General features: G+C 32.9%; 1 protein-coding gene across 2 annotated transcripts in view; it reads right to left on the reverse strand.

Annotated features, from left to right (window-relative positions):
- The window catches only part of ASCC3 (activating signal cointegrator 1 complex subunit 3), a 301,692-nt gene that overhangs the window by 228,218 nt on the left and 48,395 nt on the right, over nt 1-25,079 (reverse strand). For both annotated transcript variants that reach the window (XM_006727550.3, XM_081828714.1), the window contains exons 5-8: nt 23,975-24,095; nt 22,279-22,483; nt 21,415-21,556; nt 20,713-20,838 (exon numbers count right to left, since the gene is read on the reverse strand). In XM_006727550.3, the coding sequence (XP_006727613.2) occupies nt 20,713-20,838; nt 21,415-21,556; nt 22,279-22,483; nt 23,975-24,095 (594 nt within the window). The remainder of the gene's footprint in view (nt 1-20,712; nt 20,839-21,414; nt 21,557-22,278; nt 22,484-23,974; nt 24,096-25,079) is intronic.

Genomic DNA, 25,079 nt, shown 5'->3' on the forward strand with positions numbered 1-25,079 from the left:
GTGAATTGTGCAAGACTGTTGAATCTCAGATCTGTACCTCTGAAACAAATAATACAATAAATGTTAAGAAAAAAAAAAAGAAGAAGGTAGCAGGAGGCAAAGAATGAAGTGGGGGAAATCGGAGGGGTAGACGAACCATGAGAGACGATGGACTCTGAAAAACAAACTGAGGGTTCTAGAGGGGAGGGGGGTGGGGGGATGGGTTTGCCTGGTGATGGGTATTGAGGAGGGCACGTTCTGCATGGAGCACTGGGTGTTATGCACAAACAATGAATCATGGAACACTACATCTAAAACTAATGATGTAATGTATGGGGATTAACATAAGAATAAAAAAAAAACCACCAAAAAAAAAGGTCTCCTTGGCCACCATGTGAAGAACAGATTGGGAAACGGTAGACAACTATGCTAGCAGCACAGGTGGAGGATGATGCTGGTTTGTATTACATGAGTGGAGGTGCAGCTAATAGGATTCAATAATGACTTAAATGTGAGAGAATGGGTTAAAAAAAAAAGAGATAAATCAAAGACGACCTTTTTCCCTTAAGTAGATGGGTGGCAGTTCTACTGATGCTATATAAGAAGATTAAGAGGATAGACGGAGAGAGGAAAAGAAAAATAACACTACATTTTAAGAACTACTCTATGTCCAAATAGAAATTTCAAACAGGCAATTGCATCTGACTTTGGAGGTCAATGGAAAAGTAAAGGATTTTTTTTAAGAAACTCATTTTCAGGGGGTGCCGCGGTGGCTCAGCTGGTTAAGTGTCTGCCTTCGGCTCAGGTCATAATCCCAGAGTCCCTGGATCAAGCCCCAGGTCAGGCTCCCTGCTCAGCCTGCTTCTCTCTCTCCCTCTGCCCCTCCCCCTACTTACGCGTTCTCTCTCTTAAATAAAATCTTTAAAAAAACCCCCTCATTTTCAGAGTTACAGTGACTTTCCCAAGGTTACACATTAGTAGCAGACCTAAAATAAAATGTCACATTATACTTCAATAATAAAAATTTAAAAAGGAAATGTAAACCATATATGTAAATTTTATTTTCCAGCAGAAACATTAAAAAGTTTTTAAAAATTGAAAAAATTAATGAAAAAATTAACTGTATGGTGACTAACATAATAAAAGAGAAACAAGAAAAAAATCAATTTTATAAAAATTTTATTTAACCCAATGTATCTAAAATATTCCTTTTAATACATAATAAAAATTATTTTTCTTTTTACATAACAAGTCTGAGAAATAAGTGTTTTTTACACTTAAAGCACATCTCAATCCAGACCAGCCATATTTCTTTTTTTTGTTTTAAAGTTTTAAAAAATGAAATATAGTTGACATTTCATATTAGTTTCAGGTGTACAGCATACTGATTTTAATTCTATATATTAGGATGCTTACCATGCTTACCATGATAGGTGTAGTCCCCACTGTCACCATACAAAATTATTATAATCTTACTGACTATGTTCCCTATGTTGTACTTTTCATCCCTGTGATTTATTTATTTTATATAACTGGAAGTATGTACCTCTTAATCCCTTTCACCTATTTTGCCTATCCTTCCACCCCTACCTCCCTCAAGACTGTTCAACGGAACATGTAGCTAGTGGCTACTGTATAAAACAGTGCAGCTCTAGAAAGCACCCAGCTAACTTATATAATGTTTTTGAAACTGACAAATAGATTGTCATAACATAGCAGACTGAATTGTGGGAAAGGCTCTTAGGACAGCATACAAAATCTTTAACATGGTTTCAAAGGCCTTGCCATAATCTGAGGGTCATGGAATTCAGATGCACCATATCGAGGATGCTTTGGGGAATAAAAAGAACATTAGTTTAATCTGACCTCTTATTCTTAACAAAGTCATCCTTAGTAAGCAAAGAAACAAAAAAACAAGTAATCATTTGTTGCATGTGTTAAAGACTGTAATTAATGTTCTTTTCCAACACTGACTAAATCAGTAATAATTATTTCTATATTCCAACCCAAATTCTACAACAGTTAGGTCTAAGCATGCATATACTTTTCCCATATACTAAACCGGTCCCAGATGAAGCCTTACTACTCACCTTTATTAAAGGTTGAGAAAAACTTCAGCTGATCAAACAAAAATTACTTACAGAGTCTGCTTGAGATTCTCTCTCCCTCTGCCCCTCCCACTAGTGCTCTCTCTCTGAAAGATAAATAAATGTCTAAAAAAAAATCAGAGTACTAAGGGTTGGGAATTATGTTTTTCATCTTCATCTTCCTAATATCTCCTATAGTACCTTGCACAAAGAAAATATTCAGTGATTTTTTTTTTTCTGTACTTGCTTCAGCTGAGTCATTCTAATTAAACCAATTATCATCTGTGAGCTGCATTATTGATGGATTTTCATAAATTAAGCAATATTTAAAACACTCCATGTTAAGCACAATGACTAACTCCAGAACAGGAGCTGGGTATATATTATTCTGCTAACATTATTTAAGTTTGATAAATGTTTTCTATCAGATATCATAAATACTAGCCAAACTATTTTTTTTTTCTACATTCATTCACTGCAGCTTCCACTGAAACGAGAAGCTACCTTGGACATCAGCCCCTACTACATTTGCTCTGGGGAAAAAAAAGGCAGTGTCGAAATATACTTTTTACATTTTTAAAATCTTCTTGATACTAAGATAGCATTAGAAACTCTAAAACTAATCAAATACTTAGCATGTCATAGAATTTCACACCTTAGGAAGAATACATAAAAATTATGGTCAGAAATATTTAATATTCTATCTTTACTGTTTAACCTCAAGAAATCATTTATCCTCAAGATATTGCTTGACTGATTTATACCCAATCCAAGATAAATTTTTATACCTATATTTTTACAAATTTATATCTTTTTATGTATATATAGCAACATATGCTAATGTGCTATTATTTTAAAATATCATAACCTGTGAGTCCAAAGATAACAAAATGTCATTTCTGAGAGACTTTCTAAAAATCAGTAAAAATTATGTTTATTTCTTTATTTTATAGGGAATTCTTAGGAGACTATATACCACATATAACAGAGTTGGTCAACTAAACTCCAGATCAGTGTATTTCACAGAAGAGGTTACCCTCCACTAGTGGGTTATGAAATCAATTTAGTGGATTGTGATCAGCATCTTGAAAGAATAGAAGAGGAAAAAAAAATAGTGCAGCATATCACATATGATAAGGGCATATACTGTTACATAAAATTTTTGTGTTTGGGTGATTGAATCAAAATGTTAAATTACAGTTTGAAACCCAGTGTTACAGATAAACACTTTCCAATGAACACAAATGCATTCTTTCAAAGTATGACTTATTTCATTTTGGGAACACAGCGATCTTTCTCTCACAACTATATATAACCTTGGGCTTAGCAATTCCACTTTTTAAAAAAAGCATACTTGCACACATGCAAAATTGTGCACTTGTAAGATCACTCATCACAAAATTATCTGTGGTACCAAAGGTCACTAATAGAGTACTAAAGCGAATAAATTATGGCATATCAATGCAATGGAATTGTAGGAGGCCATAAAAATCTCTATGCAGAAAAAAGAAAACCTCTATGTGGAATAAGAACATTCCCTATTCTGGAAATATCTGGTTATGTGAAAAGTAAGGTGCTGAACAGCATTTAATATGCTATTTTTTGTTCAAATTTGGTGGGAGGTGGGGAGAAGGGAATAAAAATCTATATTTATAATTGTTTTTGAAGATTCAAGATGAATACATAAAATCTAAACACGGTGGTTATTAAAGAAGTAGGGATCTGGGCAGATGAAGAACAGAGATAAAATAGGAGACTTTTCACTAAAGGTTTCTAGTTTTTGAAACATGATAATAATACCTATGCAAAAAGAGACACAAAAAGAGATACAAGTGACTTCTTCTAAAAATGGGAAAATTAAAGAAGTATCTAATTAAATAGAGAAGCCTAAATGTGCTCTTAAGTACATCAAAAATATTTTATCTTCAAAAGTTCTCTGATTATTCCTACAATTTTACCCTCCAGAGACAAAAAGATAAACTGAGTTACTCTTACTCTTCTGAAGACCCTTCAAATTATTTTAAATCATGTATCCCTCAACTCACTCCCCTCCTTGACATTTTAGTTTTGATCTTAATACACCTAGCTACTCAAAGGCATCTCTGAAAAGTTTAGGAATAGAAGAAACAGCAGGTTCTTCTTTTTCTTCTTACCTCCAATACCTGTTACATTACACCTCTGGTCTCACCCAAGACTCTATGGTTTCATCACAGGATCAGATATGTTATTAAATGCAAAACTTTAACTATATTCCTGCCATCATCTAAAATGTACTCTCCCATTCATTCAATGTATATTGAACGCTAACTACCAAGTCTCAAGCTATGAGGACTTTTTCTCTGTCCTCAACAACTCATGGTGCAGCAGGTGAATCTGGACTACAAGGAGCCTGTTACTTGGTCCCCAACTATACATCTACTACTACACACCTCCATACACTAACCTTAAAAAAAAAAAAAAAAACCCAAAACAGAGAAGACTTAACATGCTACTTTACTGAATATGCCAATCCCAAACTAGATGATCTGTGTCAAGATCAGTAAACTAACACGATATAACACAAATACCAAAATGTTAACTTCAATGATCTTGGATTATGAATACATAAGATAATATATTCCTTATTATTTAAGTTGGTAATTGTTCATTAATCCATTTAATAATAGTAATAGCTAGCATTTCTATTGAGCACATAAAACATATTAAGCTTTGTTTAAATGCTTTAAGGGGATTACTTCATTTAACATCCAAAGAAACACCATGACATAGGTCTTTTTACTGTCCTTATTTTATTTTACTTTTTTACATTTCTCCAAGTTTTTATTTAAATTCCCGTTAGTTAACATACAGTGTAACATTAGTTTCAGGTGCAAATTTAGTGATTTATCACTTAAATACAACACCCAGTGCTCATCACTACAAGTGCCCTTCTTATTTTAAAGATGGGGACACTGGGCAAAGAGGGTTTGAAGAATCTGCCCAAGGATAAATGGCCAGTAAGTAGCAAGCAGAGGAAAGATTGGAACTCAGGAATCTAATACCAAAGTCCAAATTTAAAAATCCAAGTTAAAAACTTATAAGGTTTACTGATTTCATTACTTTACACTTTTATATCTTATAATGATTTTTTAACAAAGTAACTTAATTTTATAAAAATAAAAATACAAAGTCAAATAACATATTGATCATACTGATAACTGAATAAAGGCAAATAAAATAAGATTTTTTATTAAACTGAGTGTTTACAATTTTCAAAAAATCAATTATTCTTGGTAATGTTTGTATCTTCATATGCATTATATACATCACTTGTAAATGATTAACAATAATAAATTTGCATATATTTAACCTAAAAATCCCACTTCCAAAAATTTATCCAAGTTAAACTAACTGAACAAAATGCCATGTAAATAAGCACAAAGACATTTGCTAAAACCACATTTACAAGAAAAAACAGAGACAAGTTGAATGTCCACAAATAATGGATTGGGATAAGTAATTCATATTACATTCTTCATGAATTACGGTAGTTAAACAGAATGAGGAAGATATTTGTGCTTATAAGAAACTGTATCCAAAGAAAAGAAAAAAAAAGCATGCCACAGAACAGTAACATAATTAAATATTCGTTAATATATAAAAAATAATTATGGAAAGATATATATATCTCAAACTGTTCCACTGGAGTTGGGATTATGAAAGAACTTTCATTTTCTGTTTTATAAATGTAAATATTACATTTTAGTTTTTTTTTTGTAGTGAACAGATTTTATACTCATCCCCACAAAAACGCTTTTATTTAAATAAAATTTATCTTAACAATAAACAAAAGAGGAAGATGTACTCTATACTGTCTTAATGCATTAAAAATAAGATAATGTGTTTCTTTATAGATAGAAATATGTAGTGTTTTTACGTTAATACAAATTAACTGATTAACCCTTTTTCATTATCTCATATAAAGAGTCCAACATCTTTACCAAATACCAAATTTCCAATTTGTACTCCCACCTGAAAGTGCACTGAACAATTCCTGAATTCTGCTAATTAAGAGAAAAGAAAGAGAGTCTATGGCCAGTTTCTCTTTACTGAAGAGTCATGCATTTTAATGTCTCATTATAATTCATTTTGAACCAGACAATCTAGGTAGAGGAAATTAAATCTTAACAACAAAAGGCCTCAGGAGAATAATCTATTAAATCTTTGAAGAAAGTGAGATTGTAAGATTTTGTAAAAATCAGGTAAGTTATTACATATGACAAAAAGCCATTAGAAATCATAATGCATAATTCATAATCATTCCATATTATTTAACTGAATGCATTTACATCATTAAAATAGTAACTGGAAATACTTAATATGCCCTTAGTATCAATTCCTGAAAATTCTTTCATACTGAAAATGCTCCATCTAAGAAGCATAATAAAAAAATAGAAAATAAACCCAACTAAATAGATGAGTTTTCTAAATATACTCCACTACATGATGACAAAATGATAAATAAGAAGCTATTAATGTCCTTGAAGAGAAAAAAAAAAAAAGAATAACAAACAATAGCAATACCGAATTTAATGAGAACTTAAGGTATAATGGGAGTCAGAGGTGTACTAACCTCTTCTTGGAAGGGGACGTTAGCTTCCTTGTTCCTAAATTGGAGCTAAGACTTGAATACTAAGGAAAACTGAAGAAAAAGTTCTCAAGAGGGTATTTTAAGACAAACAAAATCCTGGCTGCACATAACAAGCTCCACTGATAAACTCCTGAGGTTGCACATTTGGGTGTCTATCAGCACACTCTTAATAATTTAGCATGTCAGATATCACTCTGAAGTGACACCAAAATGCTGTGCCAACAGTCACAGTCCCAGTGCACAAGAAGACAGTAAAAGAGACCTCAGTTATGGGTTTGATTTGGCTAGGTTTGGTTTGCTTGTCATTAGAACTCATTACCATAATAAGATAGGGCTGATTTCACAAAACCAGTATTATAATTAAGTACACCAACTTCAGAGGCTTAAGCAGAAGTAAAATTGAAGGACAAGAATCTGGTATTTTCTATTTAGTTAATATATTATTTTCACAAGGGAGATGAACTCATACTGACATGTACCTAAGTATCCCTCCAGGATGTCAGTATAAGTGTTATAGCTTAAAAATACAAGACACCATTATTTATTTGGTATTGCAAACAGTCATTTTGGTCCAAACTGTGGGACCTGCCTTTTAAAAAACAGCTGCACTTCTAATCACGGCAATAAAATAGAAGCACAACAGTCTCTGTCAAATTCTGTTGAATCCTACAAAGAAAATGTCATTTTCAGATTCTTGGCTGATATTTATGGTAATAACTGGTTTCAGCTCTGAGTTTAACCTTTAAGTTACTTCCACTACCTTACTTGGAATCTTCAGAAAGGATATTTTGGCACTTACACGGTTAAGCTCACAAAATGTCAGAGATATTAAATTATGGGTGATTTCTTAATTTAAATTTTCTTACAGTATATATGACTTTAAACTTTCCAAAATTAATTAAAGCAAGGATGCCACTTTAAACTTGCATCTTCTTAAACAAGAAAATTTCATCATTAATAGAATCCTCAGATGAATTGTTCTGAGTGATAAGAGACTGATTCCACTTGCATTTAATCTCACAATACTGGAATAACTTAGTTTGATTTCAAGTCAAGAATTCATTTAATATAAATAATAACTTAGTAAAAGCATATATCATATAACAAAAGTGTTAATGACTTAGAGTGGTTAGTTTAATACACATGCGTGTGTGTGTGTATTTCAATGCTTAAGAACATACTTGATATTGACTTCCTGAAGATCAGAAATTTTAAAATACCTATTTAAATTGGTACCTTTTAAAATTTCTCATTTTAAATACACAATGTAATATCATTAACTCATTTCTATAAAATGGAAGATCTGAGAATTTTTATTTGGGAAACAAGCAGTAAAGTGGACTTATAAATTACTTCCTTAAACTGAAATTTATACTATTTGTTTCCCCACATAAGATCTGAAGCTCACATAGAAGGGTTCCAAATATATTGAACACACCACTCAAAAGAGTAGGGAAAGGATCTGGTCGAAGACTGCTGGAGAGGAGCTCAGTTAAGGGTGTGCTGAGGAGGCCAGTGCTTGAAGAAGAGGCTCCTCATACTTGGGGTAGGGAGTGTGCATGCTTTTAAAAATGACATTTCCAAAACTCAACCCTTGAGGTTTTCATTCCATTGTCTAGGATGGAAATGGTAATTTGTACATTTCTTAATAGCACCCCAAGTGATTATCAAGCGCAAGCAAGACTGAAAACTGTTACCTTAACTTTCCCTACCCACCTCCAAACAGTGACTAAGTTTTCTTAGTCATCTGTTCTTTAATAATTTAACACAACCTACTCTGGAAAAAACAAACTACATTTTATTCAGAAAAACTTTTGTTTGAAACATGTATCAAGGTGAAGGCATACATTTAGTAAGGGGGTCCCTAAAAGAAAAATGTTTTGCGTGAACCTCTTGAATAGTATGCAGAGATTTGAAAGGATAAGCAAAACATTTCAAGGAAGAAATCGTAACACTTACATAATAAAACATGATTACTATGTAGATTGCTGAAGAATACATTGAGGTTTCTTTATACAATGATTTCCTGTGACATAAATTACCCCAACTTATATAATTATTATTTTCATATAACTCTTTATCAACAATGTAACAGCTTATTAAGAATGTAAAAAGAGGGCACCTCCGTGGCTCAGTCAGTTAAACGTCTGACTCTTGGTTTCAGCTCAGGTCATCATCTTGGGATCCTGAGATGGAGCCCACATCATTGGGCTCCCCGTTCAGCAGGGAGTCTTCTCCCTTCCCCACTCCCTCTACCCCTCCCCACACTTTTGCACACACACACACACACACACACACACACACACACACACACTCTCTCTCTCTCTCTCTCTAAAATAAATAAATCATTTTTAAAAAGAAAAATGTAAAAAGCAAGGTAGCCTATGTTTAGTCACTGATATTTGCATCATTGGATGAAATTTAAACTTGTCCTCTCTAAATTTGCTTGCAGGGTTTACACGAGGGAATTAAGTTTAGAAAAATGCAATATAAGGTACCTAATAAGATGGAGAGTATTAAGTAAAGAAATATAAGTCACTTTGTTTTATTTTTATTAATTTAAAACTGTCTTCTACACTACTTCAACACTCATCTTTGAGGAATTTTGAAGTTATTTATACCAAAATAATTCTACCTATCAATATCTCTTAATAGAAAGATTCAAAGTATACCCTTTCCAGATTAAACAGCAAAACTCAGCTATCAATGTGAGAACAGTTTATATAACTATTACACAGGCTGGGAATTTACTGATCATCTAAAATGTATGACAGACACTGCTACACATTTTCTGTGTGTTGACTCATATAACCTTCAAAATAGTCTGATGAGATAACTGAAATTTAGAGGTGTACATAATCTGATCCACATCACAAAATCTGCCAATGGTGAAGGGTAGAATTTAACCTCAGTTCTACTTGCCTAACTGGATAAATTTCATTTAAAGGCAGGATCATAATTCTAAACTGCTTTGTGCCCATCATACCTCCTAGCACAATGCCTTGCATCAATCAGGAGCTCAAGAAATGATTATTGATGACTGATAACCAATCCATGTATATTTCCAGAGAAAAATAATGAAAATCTATAAATAGCAACACAATAATATCAAATATGTTTGTTTATTATAATAGGTCTGTGTAACCACAATACATAGATAGATATATTGGAAGATACTGACTAAGTCTATTTCTAAAGCAATTTGAAATTTTCACATTACAAGTTAAATTCATCTACTTTTCAGATTTCAGAATTCATTTGAGTTCTAAAATTACCATTCTGGGACAGCACAATATGTTTTAGGCTTTTAATCTCTCTTCTAATTTCTTGCCATAAAATCAATAAAGTGTATGTTGTAAAGAAAATTCTTTTGTTAGATTACTCCTAGCTAGAGGCATAGATGTTAGTAACTTTCTCTAGTTTAGCAGGTTTTTTTTTCAAGCAGCTGATGCCCTTTTCCTAGTTAGCAGTTTGCAAGTGTTCCCAGTAGACTTTATGATACTATAATCCTGAAGAAGTTCAGAGCATACAGACAAAATTAATTCTTCTTTATAAGGAAAAATACAGATAGAATTTCCCTTCAAATGAGACCTAGCTGTTTCATATATTTGAACTACAGAGCACTTTTATAACAAGTAAACATTACTTTTTAATCATATAATTTAAATAACTGCTGGAGTCACAAATAAAAATATCTTATTTATAACTTTATAAGAAAGCTATCTAATACATCACATTTTTACACATTGAACTTTTATTGACCTCCAAAACAGAAGATAATATAGTCCATCAAAAGCATGCTTTTCATACAGAGCGGACAGAATACTTCAAAATCCCTAATTACTTTTGGAAAGTAAGCTGAGAAATTTTTAAGATTTTTCCTTACAGTTTTCCATAGTAATACTTCACTTAATACTCTAATCATAAAATAGTGACCTGACAGTGACCAAGTTTTTAAAACAGAAATACCATTTTAAGGTTTCTATAGAAAAAGTAGTATGGGGCGCCTGGGTGGCTCAGTTGGTTAAGTGACTGCCTTCGGCTCAGGTCGTGATCCTGGAGTCCCGGAATCGAGTCCCGCATCGGGCTCCCTGCTCAGCGGGGAGTCTGCTTCTCCCTCTGACCCTCCCCCCCTCATGCTCTATCTCATTCTCTCTGTCTCAAATAAATAAATAAAATCTTTAAAAAAAAAAGAAAAAAGAAAAAGTAGTATGAACAAGACATAATCTCTACTATTTTATAACAGGTCCACACAACGTTTTCATCACCAAAATCAAGAAATGTTCCTTTCTCTGTACATCTCACACCAGCTCTATTACAAAAACATATTGTTAAATTCATTGTCACTGTTCAGATAAAGATCAACTTTCCCTGAACACAGCAGTCAAGAAATAACTCAAGCCTCATGCTCTCCAAGAAATTGTCATTAGCAGCCACGGCCTGCTGGTAATCCCTCTGCCTTATATATGATTGATTAAATCTGCACTACTGATTTTGTACTTAGTGCATTGTACAGTATATTGTTTGTAAATACTCAGCACAGGTGTCTTTTTTTTTATGTCCCCAGCTATGTTGCAAGCTCACTGAAGACAGGGGAAACACACCTATTTCTTTTTTCATTTTTAACAATGTCTGTCAAGTTATAGGTACATGAAAAATGTAAAATCCCTTTTCCTTCCTTACTTCTTTTGGCCGCCGACGTTAAACAAATTATAGAATAAGAAAATGAACAAGAAGTTACAAAAAAAGCTTTATTTAGAAACATGATAAAATTGGAAATCCCAAGGGCAAAGGGAAGCTCTTACAAGCAACCAGAGAGAAAGCTTACCTCAAAAAAAAAAAAAAAAATCACAATGAGACTGACTGCAGACTTCTCAAAAGCAAAAATGAAAAGCAGATGATGTTATAATGACATCTTTAATGTTTTAAGATAGGATGCGATAGAGTAATATCTTTAGTGTGCTAAGAGAAAATAACTATGAACTTAGAATTCTATTACCAGCAAAAATATCTTTCAAGAACAAGGTAAAATAAAGGCATTTAGATTACAGAAATTAAGAGATTTTTGTCAGTACTAGATTCTCTCTCACTCAAGAAAATTCAGGCAAGGAAAAGTCACAGAACATGAACACACTGATGGAATTAAAAAACAATAAGCAAAATTTATAGGTAAAACCAAATAATTACTGACTGTAAAACAGTAATAACAGTAATAATAAATCTGACATAAAATTTAAAACAAGATAGACTAAAATATGTGACAACAATATCAAAAAAGCTTGGGAAGGGAGTGATTAGAAATTAGAAGTTTTAACAACCTTATTTTGTAGTATTTTTAGATTTCATTCAATACTTAGAAGAGAAAAAAAAGAGACCAAGTTTTCAGGTATCTAACTCCGGAGGGTATAAAGTTCTTAGATGGCTCCGTTCTACTGTGGTTTCTCAATGTTGGCATTACTGATATTTTGGTAACTCTTTGTTCTGAGAGGCTGTCACGTGCACTGTGGACTGTTTAGCAGCCATCTAGGCTTCTGTTTACTAGATGACAGTAGCACCCTCACAGGCGTGACAACCAAAAGTGTTTTCAGATATTGCCAAACGTTTTTTTAGGAAGGATGGGGGCAGGGGAGCTGCCCAGTGAAAACCACTATTGTAGGTAAAGAATGGGAAAAGAAGGGGTGGAATCAACTTCTTTTTCTTTTCTCATTTTAGTTAAGACCTTACTTCAGAGTACAGATCTCAGTTTTCTGATAATTTATAATTCTGAAAATAGGATTATTTCCTTTCTTTGATAACGACTTATTTGGGAATGCAATGAACTACCGGCCTCCCTCAGAGAGAAGGGGGAAAACACACCTTCTTTTAACTAGTTATAATTCCCAATTTCCAGAGTTATCTGCTGCATTTGGTTCACAAAGAAAAATAAAATCCATAAATAAACACTGAAGATTCTGGTAAAACATGGGGATTTTGTGAGTTTTGATGGAATAATAATTCTCAACTGCATCAGTTTCATGTCCTACACTTCATTCCCTTAGAGTGGAGTTTCTCCATTTGGGAGAGATATTTTTATTGTAAAAAAAAAAAATAATAATAATAATCAGAAGCAGAGAGTTGATAGCTCCAGAGATTTCCAAAGAGTCTCCTTTAAGTCTCTGGTGAGTGCTGACTAGCACAAGCATATGAAAAAGCACCCAAGGTAGGGGAAAGAACCACTTAAATGGATTAGAGGAAATAAACTCAAACCTCGCCCTACAGGGTTTGGAACAGCTCCTGTTTTTACCAACCATAGTGAAAAACCTCTTATTTTACTGGGAATTACGCAGAGTACTCTCCTCAGAAGAGCTGTGTCTCAGTAGTGAGGCAAAATCAGCCTTTAAAGGCTGAGCTGGCCCACCTAAGAAATTTTAGAAGCAAGACCTGAAAAGGTCAAACTGACCCAACGTAACTTAACTATATTCCAGGAAAAAACTCAAAGATGTTTATAAGAATACAAAAATATCCGGTACCCAACAAGATACAATCACAATGTCTGATTTTCATAAAATATGACCGTGCATGCTAAAAAGCAGGAAAAAAAAATTATAGTAAGAATATAAACTGATCTGATCAACTAAAATAAATCAAGAAATAACACAAATAACCGACCCTTCAAGAAACTAGAGCAAAGGTCAGCAAATTATGGCCTATGGGCCAAATCTAGCCAGACATCTGTCTTTGTTTTATTTTGGTTTGGTTTGGTTTTTATGGCCTATAAGCTAAGAATGGTCATTACATTTTGAACAGGTATTTTAATAAAAAAGAAAACAATAATGACTGTTGAACAGAGACCTTATGTGGTCCACTAAGCCTAAAATAATTACTATCTGCCTCTTTACAGAAAAGAGTTTTCTGACCCCAACCTATAGAAATGACTGTGCAAGTGGAGGCACAGAAGATTTCAAAATAATAATAAAAAAAATCATACTTTTAGAGATAAAACTGCAATGCTAGATGAAAAATACACCGAATGGTATAAACAGTATCTTAGACACTGAAGAAAAAAAGATCAGCGAATTTTAAGACAAGGCAATAGAAACCACCCAAAATGAAGCATGAAGAGAGAAAAATATCAAAAAACAAAAGTTAATAGAACATCAGTAAGCTGTGTGATAATTTCAGGAACCTTAATATATCTGTGATAAGACTTCCTGAAAGGGAGGAAAGGGTAGAAAATTTGAAAAAATAATGGCTAGAAATTTCCCACATTTGTTGAAAACCAGAAACCCACAGATCCAAAATACCTAACCAATAGCATGCACAAAATACCTGAAGAAAACTGCACCAAAGCAGGTGGCAGGCAGAATTCTAAGCTGGCTCTCAAGACTTCCTCCTCAATCCCTGCCATACTCCACAGTGTATTCCTTGCATAAACCTCAGATCTATGAATATGATGGATGTTACTTCCGTGATTCCATTATGCTATATGCAACAGCTGACCTTTAGAAAGGACGATTATCTGGGTGAATCTGACCTAATCACATGAATCTTTTAAAGTCAGAGAGTTTTTTCGCCATCAGAAGAGGCAGAGATTTAGAGCACACAGGAAATTTGATACTCCCTTGTTGGCTGTGAAGATGGAGTGGGCCATACGCCAAGGAATGTGGGTAGTGTTTAAGAGACAAGAACAATAGACAGCAAAGAATCAGGAACCTCAGTTCTACAATTCTAAGGACGTGGATTTGGCCAACAATCTGAATGAGCTTGTTAAGGGAATGCTTCCCCAGAGTTTCCAGATATGAGATCAGCCTGGGCAAAACAATGGTTTCACTGTTATGAAACAGTGAACAGAGAACCCCAGTCAAGCCCACCCAAATCAGACTTCCAGAACTCTGAGATAATAAATGGATGTTTTAAGTCACTAAATTTTTGGTAATTTCCTATACAATGACAGAAAGCTAATATAAAGTCACATCATAATCAAACTGCCTAAAACGAATGACAAAGGGAAATCTTAAAAACCAACCAGAAAAAAAGCATATTACATAGACAGGAAGATTAAGAATAAAAGCATAATAAAAGCATACTTAGAAACAATGAAAGCAATATAATACAGATACATCTATAAGGACTGGCAAAAAAAAAACCAAAACTGTCAGCCTGGAATTCTATATCAAATGAAATATCTGTCAAGAACAAAAACAAAATGAAGACTTTTTTTCAGACATACAAAGTTGAAAGAATTCATCACTATAAGAAATGAATACCAGATGGAAATCTGGGTCTACATAAAGGCATAAAGGGTAACCTGATAGGTACACAAGTATAAAAAATTTGTTATTATTAGATATCTTAATATCTTTTTTTAAAGATTTATTTATTTGAGAGAGAAAGAGCACACATGAGCAGGAGGGGCAGAGAGAGAGAGACCCTCAAGTAGACTCCATGCTGAGTGCAGAGCCCAACGTGGCGCCTGATCTCACGACCCTCGGATCACAACCTGGGCTGAAACCAACATTCCATGCTTAATCAACTGCACAACCCAGGTGCCCAAAGATATAGTATCTTAAAAAGACTGTTAAAACAAAAAGAATAACAATGTATTGTAGGGATTATAAGGATATAGAAGTAGTCTACACCTGCATGTTTGTTCATTTGTTTGTTTTGATGGTATTATGTGCTAAGAATCTAGCAAACAAATATCAGAATCAGGATTCTCATGGCTCCAACATCCAGGTGAAGCTAGGCATTTATCAAGAGAAAAAGAATTTGATAAAATGGTTAAAAATTTAATTTGTGCTACATCATTTCTTTCCCCATGAAATTTATGAAATCTTTACTAAGATCCCTATCAGTGTAAACAAGATTGTAAACTCACTTTGCAACTTTCAATTTTATATTTTGTTATGATTTCTTGTTACCACCTCTTAAAAAGGCAGTGAGTGATTCAAGGCCATGGTTCTGATGAAACTGATAATATGCTTGACAGTGTAATAACCACCTTGCGGGATGCTTCAGAAAAGGCTTTTTATTTGGGAGCATGTCCAGGTTTTAGCAACATTTCATCCATTTCAAATTGGTCTCATGACAAAGATCCACACTCTGAAGTATTTTTCTGGATGCTTCTTTAGTTTTCTTGTCCTTATAATTTGATCAAATCAAACTGTGTCAATAAACTCTTTGGTTTTAGGATCCCCACCTCAGGTTCAGAAAACAAAGTAAAACAGGAAAAGGAGTACTTTTATATTTATTCTATTTCACTTTTTCAAAATGTCTCTCTTGAATAACCACAGATGTCAATAATTATAATGACTGGTTTCTTTAGTTTCTATCAAATAATTAGAAACTACTCTAGATGTCTTAATAGAGTGACAATAAGTTTAGTTCTTCTTAATCTTGTAGGAAAGTATCCAATACTACTCCCACATATGTTTGGAATGAAAGAATAGCCAAATAGCATAGATGAACAGAGAAGTAATTTATTTACTAAATATAATTTCCAAAGTAACAATAAGTCTTTTTGTTTTATCCACACTCTGACCTCAGTGTTTTCATCATTACGTCTTTCATTTTTAAGTTCACATTTTAGCTAAAATGTATTAAGTACCTAACAGTACTTGAAATTTTTTACATATATTAATAAATTTAATCTTCACAATTAAACTATGAGGAAGGTACTATTATTCCAATTTTACAAATGAAACACTGGATCCCACAGAGGACAGTAACCTGCCCAAAGTCTCATAGCTACAAAGTTGGGGATTCAAGTCAAACTAGGCCAGCCTGGATTCGGAGGCCCTGTTCTGAATCAACATGGTTTTCTGCCTCCTAGATTTAACATGTACAAACCTTTCCTTTTCTTCTATTCCTCACCTTAGTAAATGACACTATCACTCACCCATGATGATCTGGACATCACTCTAGATTCAAACGAAAACTTAGATGTCATTCTAAAGTCTTCTCTCTGCTTCACCCCCTACCATTTAATCAGTTACTAGATCTTATATACGCTAGTACCTAAATTATTCTCTATTATCCCATTTTTCAGATAGGCTGCCACTTTCTTAATTTAGGTGCTTAGCATTTCTCTCCTGAACTACTCTAGCAGCTCTACTGTCAACCTTAAACTTTGCATTGCAACCAGGACAAAATTATCTGATGTGACATTCAGTGAAGAGAATATTTTATCTATGGTTCCACAGGACTGTTAGGAATGGCATGCAATTATGAACTCAGTGAGAAGATAAAGATACCATCTTCAGGAGTACTTTTCATGATACATAAAGATCCTACCTTGTATAAAAAAGATCTAAGCGAACAAAAGCATCCACTAAACAAACATTCTGTTAACACCTATATTTTTTCCTAAGGTCTAAATTATCATTCATGCTAATGAAATCTGGTGGGATCATTATCTAAAGTGACAGGACATCAAATAGTTTAATTATGTACTTATAATGATATATTGTATTTGAATGTATTATTCTCCAATATTATTACTGCTTATAGAAATGCAAATTAAAACCACAATGGGAAATCTCTATGCTCAGTTAGAATGGTTAAAATAAAAATATAAATACAAATAAAATGTAAAAATATAAATTAAAATGGCTAAAATAAAAAGAAAAAATAGTGACAACACTAAATGCTGGCAAGTATGAGGAGAAATTGTCATACTGGATTGCTGGTGGGAATATAAAATGTTACTCCAGAAAACAGTGTGGTACTTTTTAAAAAAACTAAACATGCAGCTAAAATATGACCTAATAATTGCATACTCAGGCATTTACTCCAAAGAAATGAAAACTTATGTTCACACAAAACCCTGTAGACCAACGTCTAGAGAAGCTTTATCTATATTATGGATTGAATTATGTTCCCCCAACATTCATAAATTAAAGCCTTAACTCCCAATGTGACAGTATTTGGAAATAGAGCCTTTAGGGAAGTAACAAGGTTAAATGAGGTCATCTGAGTGAGGTACTTTTTTTTTTTTTTTTAAAGATTTATTTATTTAACAGAGAGAGAGAGCGACAGAGGGAACACAAGCAGGGGGAGTGTGAGAGGGAGAATCACTTACAGTGCTTCAAAAATCATCTTTAAAATATAAGTATCTGGACCCATATCTCAAGAGATTAATAGGGGAGAAGGCACTTGGATTTTGAAAAAGATCTACAGATATTCCGATGCACAGGATGAAACCCACTAATATAAAATTACAATTTTAGTCCAATATATAAACTTACTATAGAAAATAACTTAAAACTTTAATAATAAGAAATTGGTTCAAAAGTAATAAAGGTATAAAATGAAATACCATATGGTGGTTAGAGATGATGCTACAGATATGACTGTTGATATGGAAAGATGTATGTAGATATTTATACAAATACACAAAAAATAATGTGTGATATAATGCCATTTTATAAAACAAAATACACATGCACACATATGTGTAGAATGAAGTTCATTTTGGTTGGCTGTGGTTATTCTTTATGCTGCTTTATGCTGGTCTTTTTGCTTGCCTCCATTATTTGATATTTCTTAATGATTACATATGATATATATAAAAATATATATATTTATATATAAAGGAACTTCATTTTGGTGACAGAAAAGGTTAACTTTATTTTTTTAAAGATGTATTTATTTATTTGAGAGAGAGAAAGAGAAAGAGAAAGAGAGGGAGAATGAGCAGAGGGGAGGGGCAGAGGGAGAGGGAGACGCAGACTCCCTGCTGAGCAGGGAGCCCTGATGCAGGACCCCATCCCAGGACCATGGGATCATGAAGAAAAGGTTAATTTCAAGTAATATGTATACTTTAAGAATTCTGTTTTCAATTTAGTACATGCTTATGTATTTCTTTGACTTATCTGTGAGTTTAATATCCTGTGGTACACAGAAAATAAACAACCTAGTTTGCCAACAAGTGCCAAAATAACGTGCTGGATTATATACTTTAAGCCTCCACAATCAACTGATTTGACTGAAACTGTTTGACAACCATTAAACAATGTATGTTTGATTGAAACTGTGTTAAGTCTAAGTCTAAGGCTGATGAAATACTGATCAGAGGTTCTTACTCATTATCAACACTGTCCTTATGAAATACTCTACATTATCACTCTTACTGTCTACATGAATATTCTACAGGTATCTTACATCTTTGCCATATTTCCTCAAATAAAGGGCATATTTTAGGTATATATGGATGCATCTGGTGCAGTGAGTATTTAGGAGTTGATAAAAAGAAAAACTATGGGGGTGGTTAACTGTCCTCTCTTATAAAAAGGGATAAGATGATATGCCTTCCTACATCCCCCATGTTTGCTCTGATTATAGACTTAAGAAGTTTGCTTCAATATACCAATTCTTTTCCTACGTCCCCCTCCACCCCCATGCACTCCAAAACCAGGAATTCTGACTCTCCCTCCAATGTAGATCACCAAGAACTTCAATTTGACCTCAATTACGTTTCAAGGATTTGACTAAGCAAATTATATGCAAAACTAAATTCTGACAAATATGTACCCTAATTAAGATGTTTCCAAATACATTTTAAAAGATCATCTGAATAGTTTTTCCTTCAATTTACAGACAACCCAATAAATCAGATCCCAAGGAAAACTGATTTCAAAGTTAATCATTAGTCTGCATTACCTTTTAGTTAACAATGCCCTATTACTAGAAGTCATTCAAATAACTTTAAATACTCAAATCAGACTAGCACTCTCCTCAATATACTGATGTTCTCTAAAACCACTAGAGTACAACATTTGATATAATTTATGTTTCTGTATACTCTTTCAAGGGGCCGTAGAAGTTTACCACAGTACTGTTTTAACTACACTGAGTATATGGAATCTCCAGTATATTCTGGATTGGCACTACTTGGTAAGTTTATTGAAGGGAAAGATTATATTTCTACACAGCTTTATAAATTAAACTTTCTCAAATCCTCACAATTTAAACATTAGTCAAAATTATAAATAATCCCTTCCTAAAACTACATTATTACTAAAACTCAATACATGAATCCTTTAAAACATTTTAAGCCATTAGGTTAAACCAAATATTAGGTGAAGGAACCAAAACAAACATGAAATTATATAAATATATATACAAAGATATGTTTAATGTGTGAAGGAATAAGTTTTTAAAACTTAACTCCCCTGGGACACCTGAGTGGCTTAGTCCATTGAGTGTCCAACTCTTGGTTTTGGCTCAGGTCATGATTGCAGGGTTGTGGTATTAAGCCCCTAGTACAGCTTCATGCTTAGCATGGAGTCTGCTTGTCCCTTCTCCCTCTGCTCCTCCCCTACTCCCGCTTTTCTCTCTCTCACTCAAATAAACAAATACAATCTTAAAAAAAAAAAGTTAAACTCCTCTACTCCTCTACTCTACTCCTCCTCTAAAGTTAAACAAATAAAATCTTAAAAAAAAAAAGTTAAACTCCTGTACCTCTTTAGTAAACAACTGCATATATCCTCTCTACTATATCAGCCAACTACTGACCTCTAAAAATAATTTTTCTAAGGGCACCTGAGTGAGTGGCTCAGTTGGTTAAACGTCTGCCTTCGGCTCAGGTCATGATCCCAGGGTCCTGAGTCCCGCATGGGGCTCCCTGCTCAGTGGGGAGCCAGCTTCTCCCTCTTCCTCTACCTGCCTCTCTGCCTGCTATGCTCTCTCACTCTCTCTCTCAAATAAATAAATAAAATCTTTATTATATACATATAATTTTTCTAGTATAAATCTATTCATAAAACATACCAAGCACCAAAAATATCAATAAAATGATCATCTTGGGGCACCTGGGTGGCTCAAATGGTTAAGCGTCTGACTCTTGATTTCAGCTTAGCTCATGATCTCAGGGTCCCGAAATCGAGCCCCACCTCAGGCTCCATGCTCAGCAGGGTGTCTGCTTGAAGTTCTTTCCCTCTGCCCCCAACCCCCTCGTGTGCATGCTCTCTCTTGCTCTCTCTCTCTAAAAATAAATAAATCTTTAAAATAAATAAATAAATAAAATGATCACCTCACCTCATCTAAGTCTTGGATATAAACTGGTTTTTCCTCAAAGCCAACTGGCATTGGTTCACTATAGGGAATCTTTACTTCTTCATACATCTTGTTATTCTCTCTTTGGATTCCTTCTGGTAAAATCATCTATCAACATAAAAAATAAAAATTAATTAAAAAGCAGTTGTTCTGGTAAAGATTCTTTAATTAGAGAGACAGAGAGAAAGAACACTACTGGCTTTAGACGTAGCACTGGTAAATAAATATAGCTAATTTAAAGAAAAACAAGTCTAAATAAAACAAAAACAAATTACGTACACACAAATTATTCATATATCAGATCTCTCATATAAAACACCTATTATGCTGATGAATTTTAAATATATATTTATTAGATGGTCTCCTGAAGACAAATGTACTTGGGTGGCTAGGAAAAATGTGCAATGTACAGTGTAAAGATCAAAAAGTAAGGCAACCGCTAAAACTCAAAAATACAAGTTCCATAAATAAGAAAAGGGAAAAGAACAAATATGTTTTGAATACCTGCTATGTGTCAAGAACTTTACATATACTGCATTATCTCATTTTCCCCAGTATTTTTAAATAAAAGTTAGTATAGTATATCAACTAGTACAAGAGTCACAAAAGAAACAGGAAAAATCTATGTGTTATTTCCTCAGAATAGACATATTATCCCAAAGTGGTCATACACCAGTGACATACCTTTGCACCAGCAATGAATGCTGATGTTCTCATGGCTTCAGCTTGGGAATCATAAACATGGGGATAACGTATTTTTTCAACATCCATATCTCTTTGCCTGCTCAGAATTGGAACACTTCTAGCATTCAGAAGGGCCTGCTCTCTGTAAATACAAAAATAACAGGATAAATCTTAAATTTTTATCTTGCAAAAGAAAGCATATATTAAAACAATCACTATTATAACTATTTCAGTTAGTCTTCCATTATAAAGTAGAAGAAACTGAATTACACAAATAAAGATATTAGCAATCCTGAAATTTTCTGTGTAACTACATAGGAGTTAACACATTTTTTAGGTACTATTTTTAGATAACATCATCTGATAACTTTAATGTTCCTTATTTATAATTTTGTTTGTCACAATCCAAAGATATATAACAAGGTATAAATTCCTTTTTTAAGAACAGGATTCAGTATTTAAAAGAACAAGTATCATAATGTCTTCATTTCTTTTTCCTCCTTCCTAATTTTAAATAACATGAAGAAAAGTATTCTTATTAAGCTAGGGAAAAAAACAAAAGTCTCAAGATAAATCTGTGTAGGCTTCACAAATTTTAAACTACTGATGTCTGCACATCACCTAAAAATAGCTTACCTCAAAAATCCAAATCTCTCACCTACATAGATGCAACCAAGAGTATTCTAATTAAGAAGATCACTGCTTTCTTATCCCAGAATATTAGGTTTTCATAAAACAAAATTCTGTTCTTAAAAGACAACATGACTAGAAGTAAGAATCATCTAAACTGTTTAACTAAAAAATGATGATACATAATGGTAGCAATAACAACAGAAGCATTTTTCAGCCTCTGGTTTTTATTACCTTTGTATCCGCAATTCCTTAGGATCAAAGCTCATAAGTCCTTCTGCAACTTCTCCATCTTCTCCAGCCTTTCTTTCTCGTCTAGCAATTCTTTTTTCTTCACGGCGATACTGTTTCATTAATTGCTTTTCTTGTTTAGACTGAATAGTAACTTGACAACCATAATTAGGTTTAGCATTTTCTCCTAAAATTTTTTTGCAATTGTCTACAAAGCAAATTTAAGAAACACGTTTTATAAATTTAACCTTTATGAAAATCATTTTTCCCTTTGCCAAAATACAAGATAGCACAATGCTCTAATTCATTCGTTTTTAAAAAACTGTCACATTCAATTGTATGTTTTAAGGAGAGATTTTTAAAAATATAATATCTAAGTGAAATTAACACAGTGGCTTAAGAAAAGTCATCAGGTATTTTCTTTATACAGATTACATAGTTTAGTGTTATAAATTCTTAGATATAACATCAGGAACTTAAAAGTTCAGTTTTATAATTTTGAAAATATTTGTTTATATAATTTCAACAAATATAATAATTATCAATACTAATTAGCACTTACTGTTAACATAGTAATAAAATATATTTTTTACATATTAGATCTAACTTTTCCCTATGTATCAGATCTTATTGTGTTAAATTGAATATATGTTACTACTTACTTATACACAAAATAAAACTTATTAACATTAGCTCAGGATATATTTATAAGATGACCAAGGCAAATAAAGAGTATGATCCACCTTTTCATGGAAATAGAGTTAAAAAAAAAAAAAGGAAGATGAAATCTCAATGTTTACAAGGTCCAATTTAAACATGTGGTTTGGTCAACCCAGTATTAAGGAAAATTTTTCTTCCAACAGGATTACCTTCTATGTTTAATTAAATCTTTCCAAGTAGTAGTATCTTGGCTCACTGCAGCCCTAAAGGAACTGACTGGAGTGTTGCTGAAAGCAACCCAAATCAAAACACATTTATGGTACTGAAGACCTACTAGTTCCAGGCACTGCTGCTAAACTAGGAAGACAATGAAGACTGAGATTTGGTCCATACTCTGAAGGAGCACAGTGCAAGTTATTTTATCAAACTCCAAGATCCAACACAGAACAAGGAAGGAATTAGGTGAAGCATCAAGATGGGAAAATTAGTTTTCTAATTCATCTAAGCCACAATCAGGCAACTATTCAGCAAAAACTTTAACAGTTGGTATTTGTTTATGTATATGTGTGTGAGTGCATATGTAAAGAGAATAATAATGAGAGAAAGAATAAGAGAGAAAAAGAAAGCAAAATGTTAATGACTAGCAAATCCACATGAAGGGTATCCAAGTATTCACTGTATTATCCTTATACGCTTACTACAGGTTTGAAAGTTTTCAAAATAAAAAAGTTGGGAAGAAATTATGACACTACTTGGCTCATAGTAAATACTGTATGTATTTACTTTAAAAAAAATTGTCTATTCAAATCTCCAGCAAGAAAAAAATGCCATACTTAAACATAAAGAGAATCTCTACCGTAATACCCTATTTAAGGCATTGATATTTGTTTCATAATCTGCCATATCTAAAATCTAATTTAAAAAGTGGTATCACTAAATTATATAATAGGCCAAAGGATATTAAAATAATAATATTAAAAGATTTGCTAACCAATGAATCTTTCCATTAAATTAGAATTACCACTGAATACTTTCTTACCTTGAAGAGCCTGCAACTTATGATCATTTGAAGAATTAAGAAATCTATCCACAATTGTAATTCTGTTCTGAAGGAGTTTCTCAATAAGTTCAAGTCCATCAGGTCCCAGCAGTTCAAATAGCTTAAAAGAAAAAGAATCAAAGAATTGTTACCTCAAATTCACCATCTTCAACTTATTAGACTTTGTTCAACCAAGGTATGAAGCTAAACTAATACAAAAAGAAGTACTCAAAAAGTATTTTAAAAAAAATAGTAACTTAGGAAAGAAAAATAACTCTTCATATTGTTACATATCTTTCAGCTTCACAAAGTCAATCTGCAATTACTAAAAGCACATGATTCAACTTTTCAAAATAATTATGATTTATATATAAAGCTAAATCACAGAATAACAAATTCTTATACTTGGCTTTTCTTGGTATAACCTAAGGAAATTCCAAAATTAATTTGCTTTTTAATACACTGTTCTGGTTTTCACAAATAGAGTCCAGAGTACCATTTTTCTTACAACTTACTACACATAACAGCTATCATTGTAGAGATAAAGAACCATTAAAATGTTTTATGATTCATGACATGCAAATTTCTAATGCTTAATAATTAATTTTATTATTTTTATTAAACTTATTTTATTTTAATGCTTAATAAATCTGAAATATAAAACACAGTTCCACACGTGCTCTATTTAACTTTTTATAAAAGTGTCCCTGTGTATTTTACGCAGAGTAATTGTGAAAGATTAAGCTGATTCCAGAGTCAGAGAACTAGTGATTTAGAAAGACTTTCAATCATATCACTGTATGAAATAACTGCTCCAGAAAGCCTTTAGATTTCTTCAGATGTGGTTCAAGGATATATTTTTTTCCTCTCCAGAAATGTTATATCTAATTTTACATGTGAAGATTTTATATTAGCCAAATTCTAACTGTTCTCAGAGATTCCACACAAATAAAATCATAATTAAAGTAGGAATTTATGATAAGTATATATGAAATGTTAATATTTAATAAATATTTTATTTTTGCTGTTTATTTTGTGGACATTATCTACATACAAGGCCACAGCCCCTAGTCCTGGAACACCTTGACTTTTGGGCTAAACATCA

This window comes from Leptonychotes weddellii, chromosome 8 (genome assembly GCF_054177405.1).
Source record: "Leptonychotes weddellii isolate Sample4059 chromosome 8, ASM5417740v2, whole genome shotgun sequence".
In the NCBI taxonomy this organism is placed as follows: domain Eukaryota; kingdom Metazoa; phylum Chordata; class Mammalia; order Carnivora; family Phocidae; genus Leptonychotes; species Leptonychotes weddellii.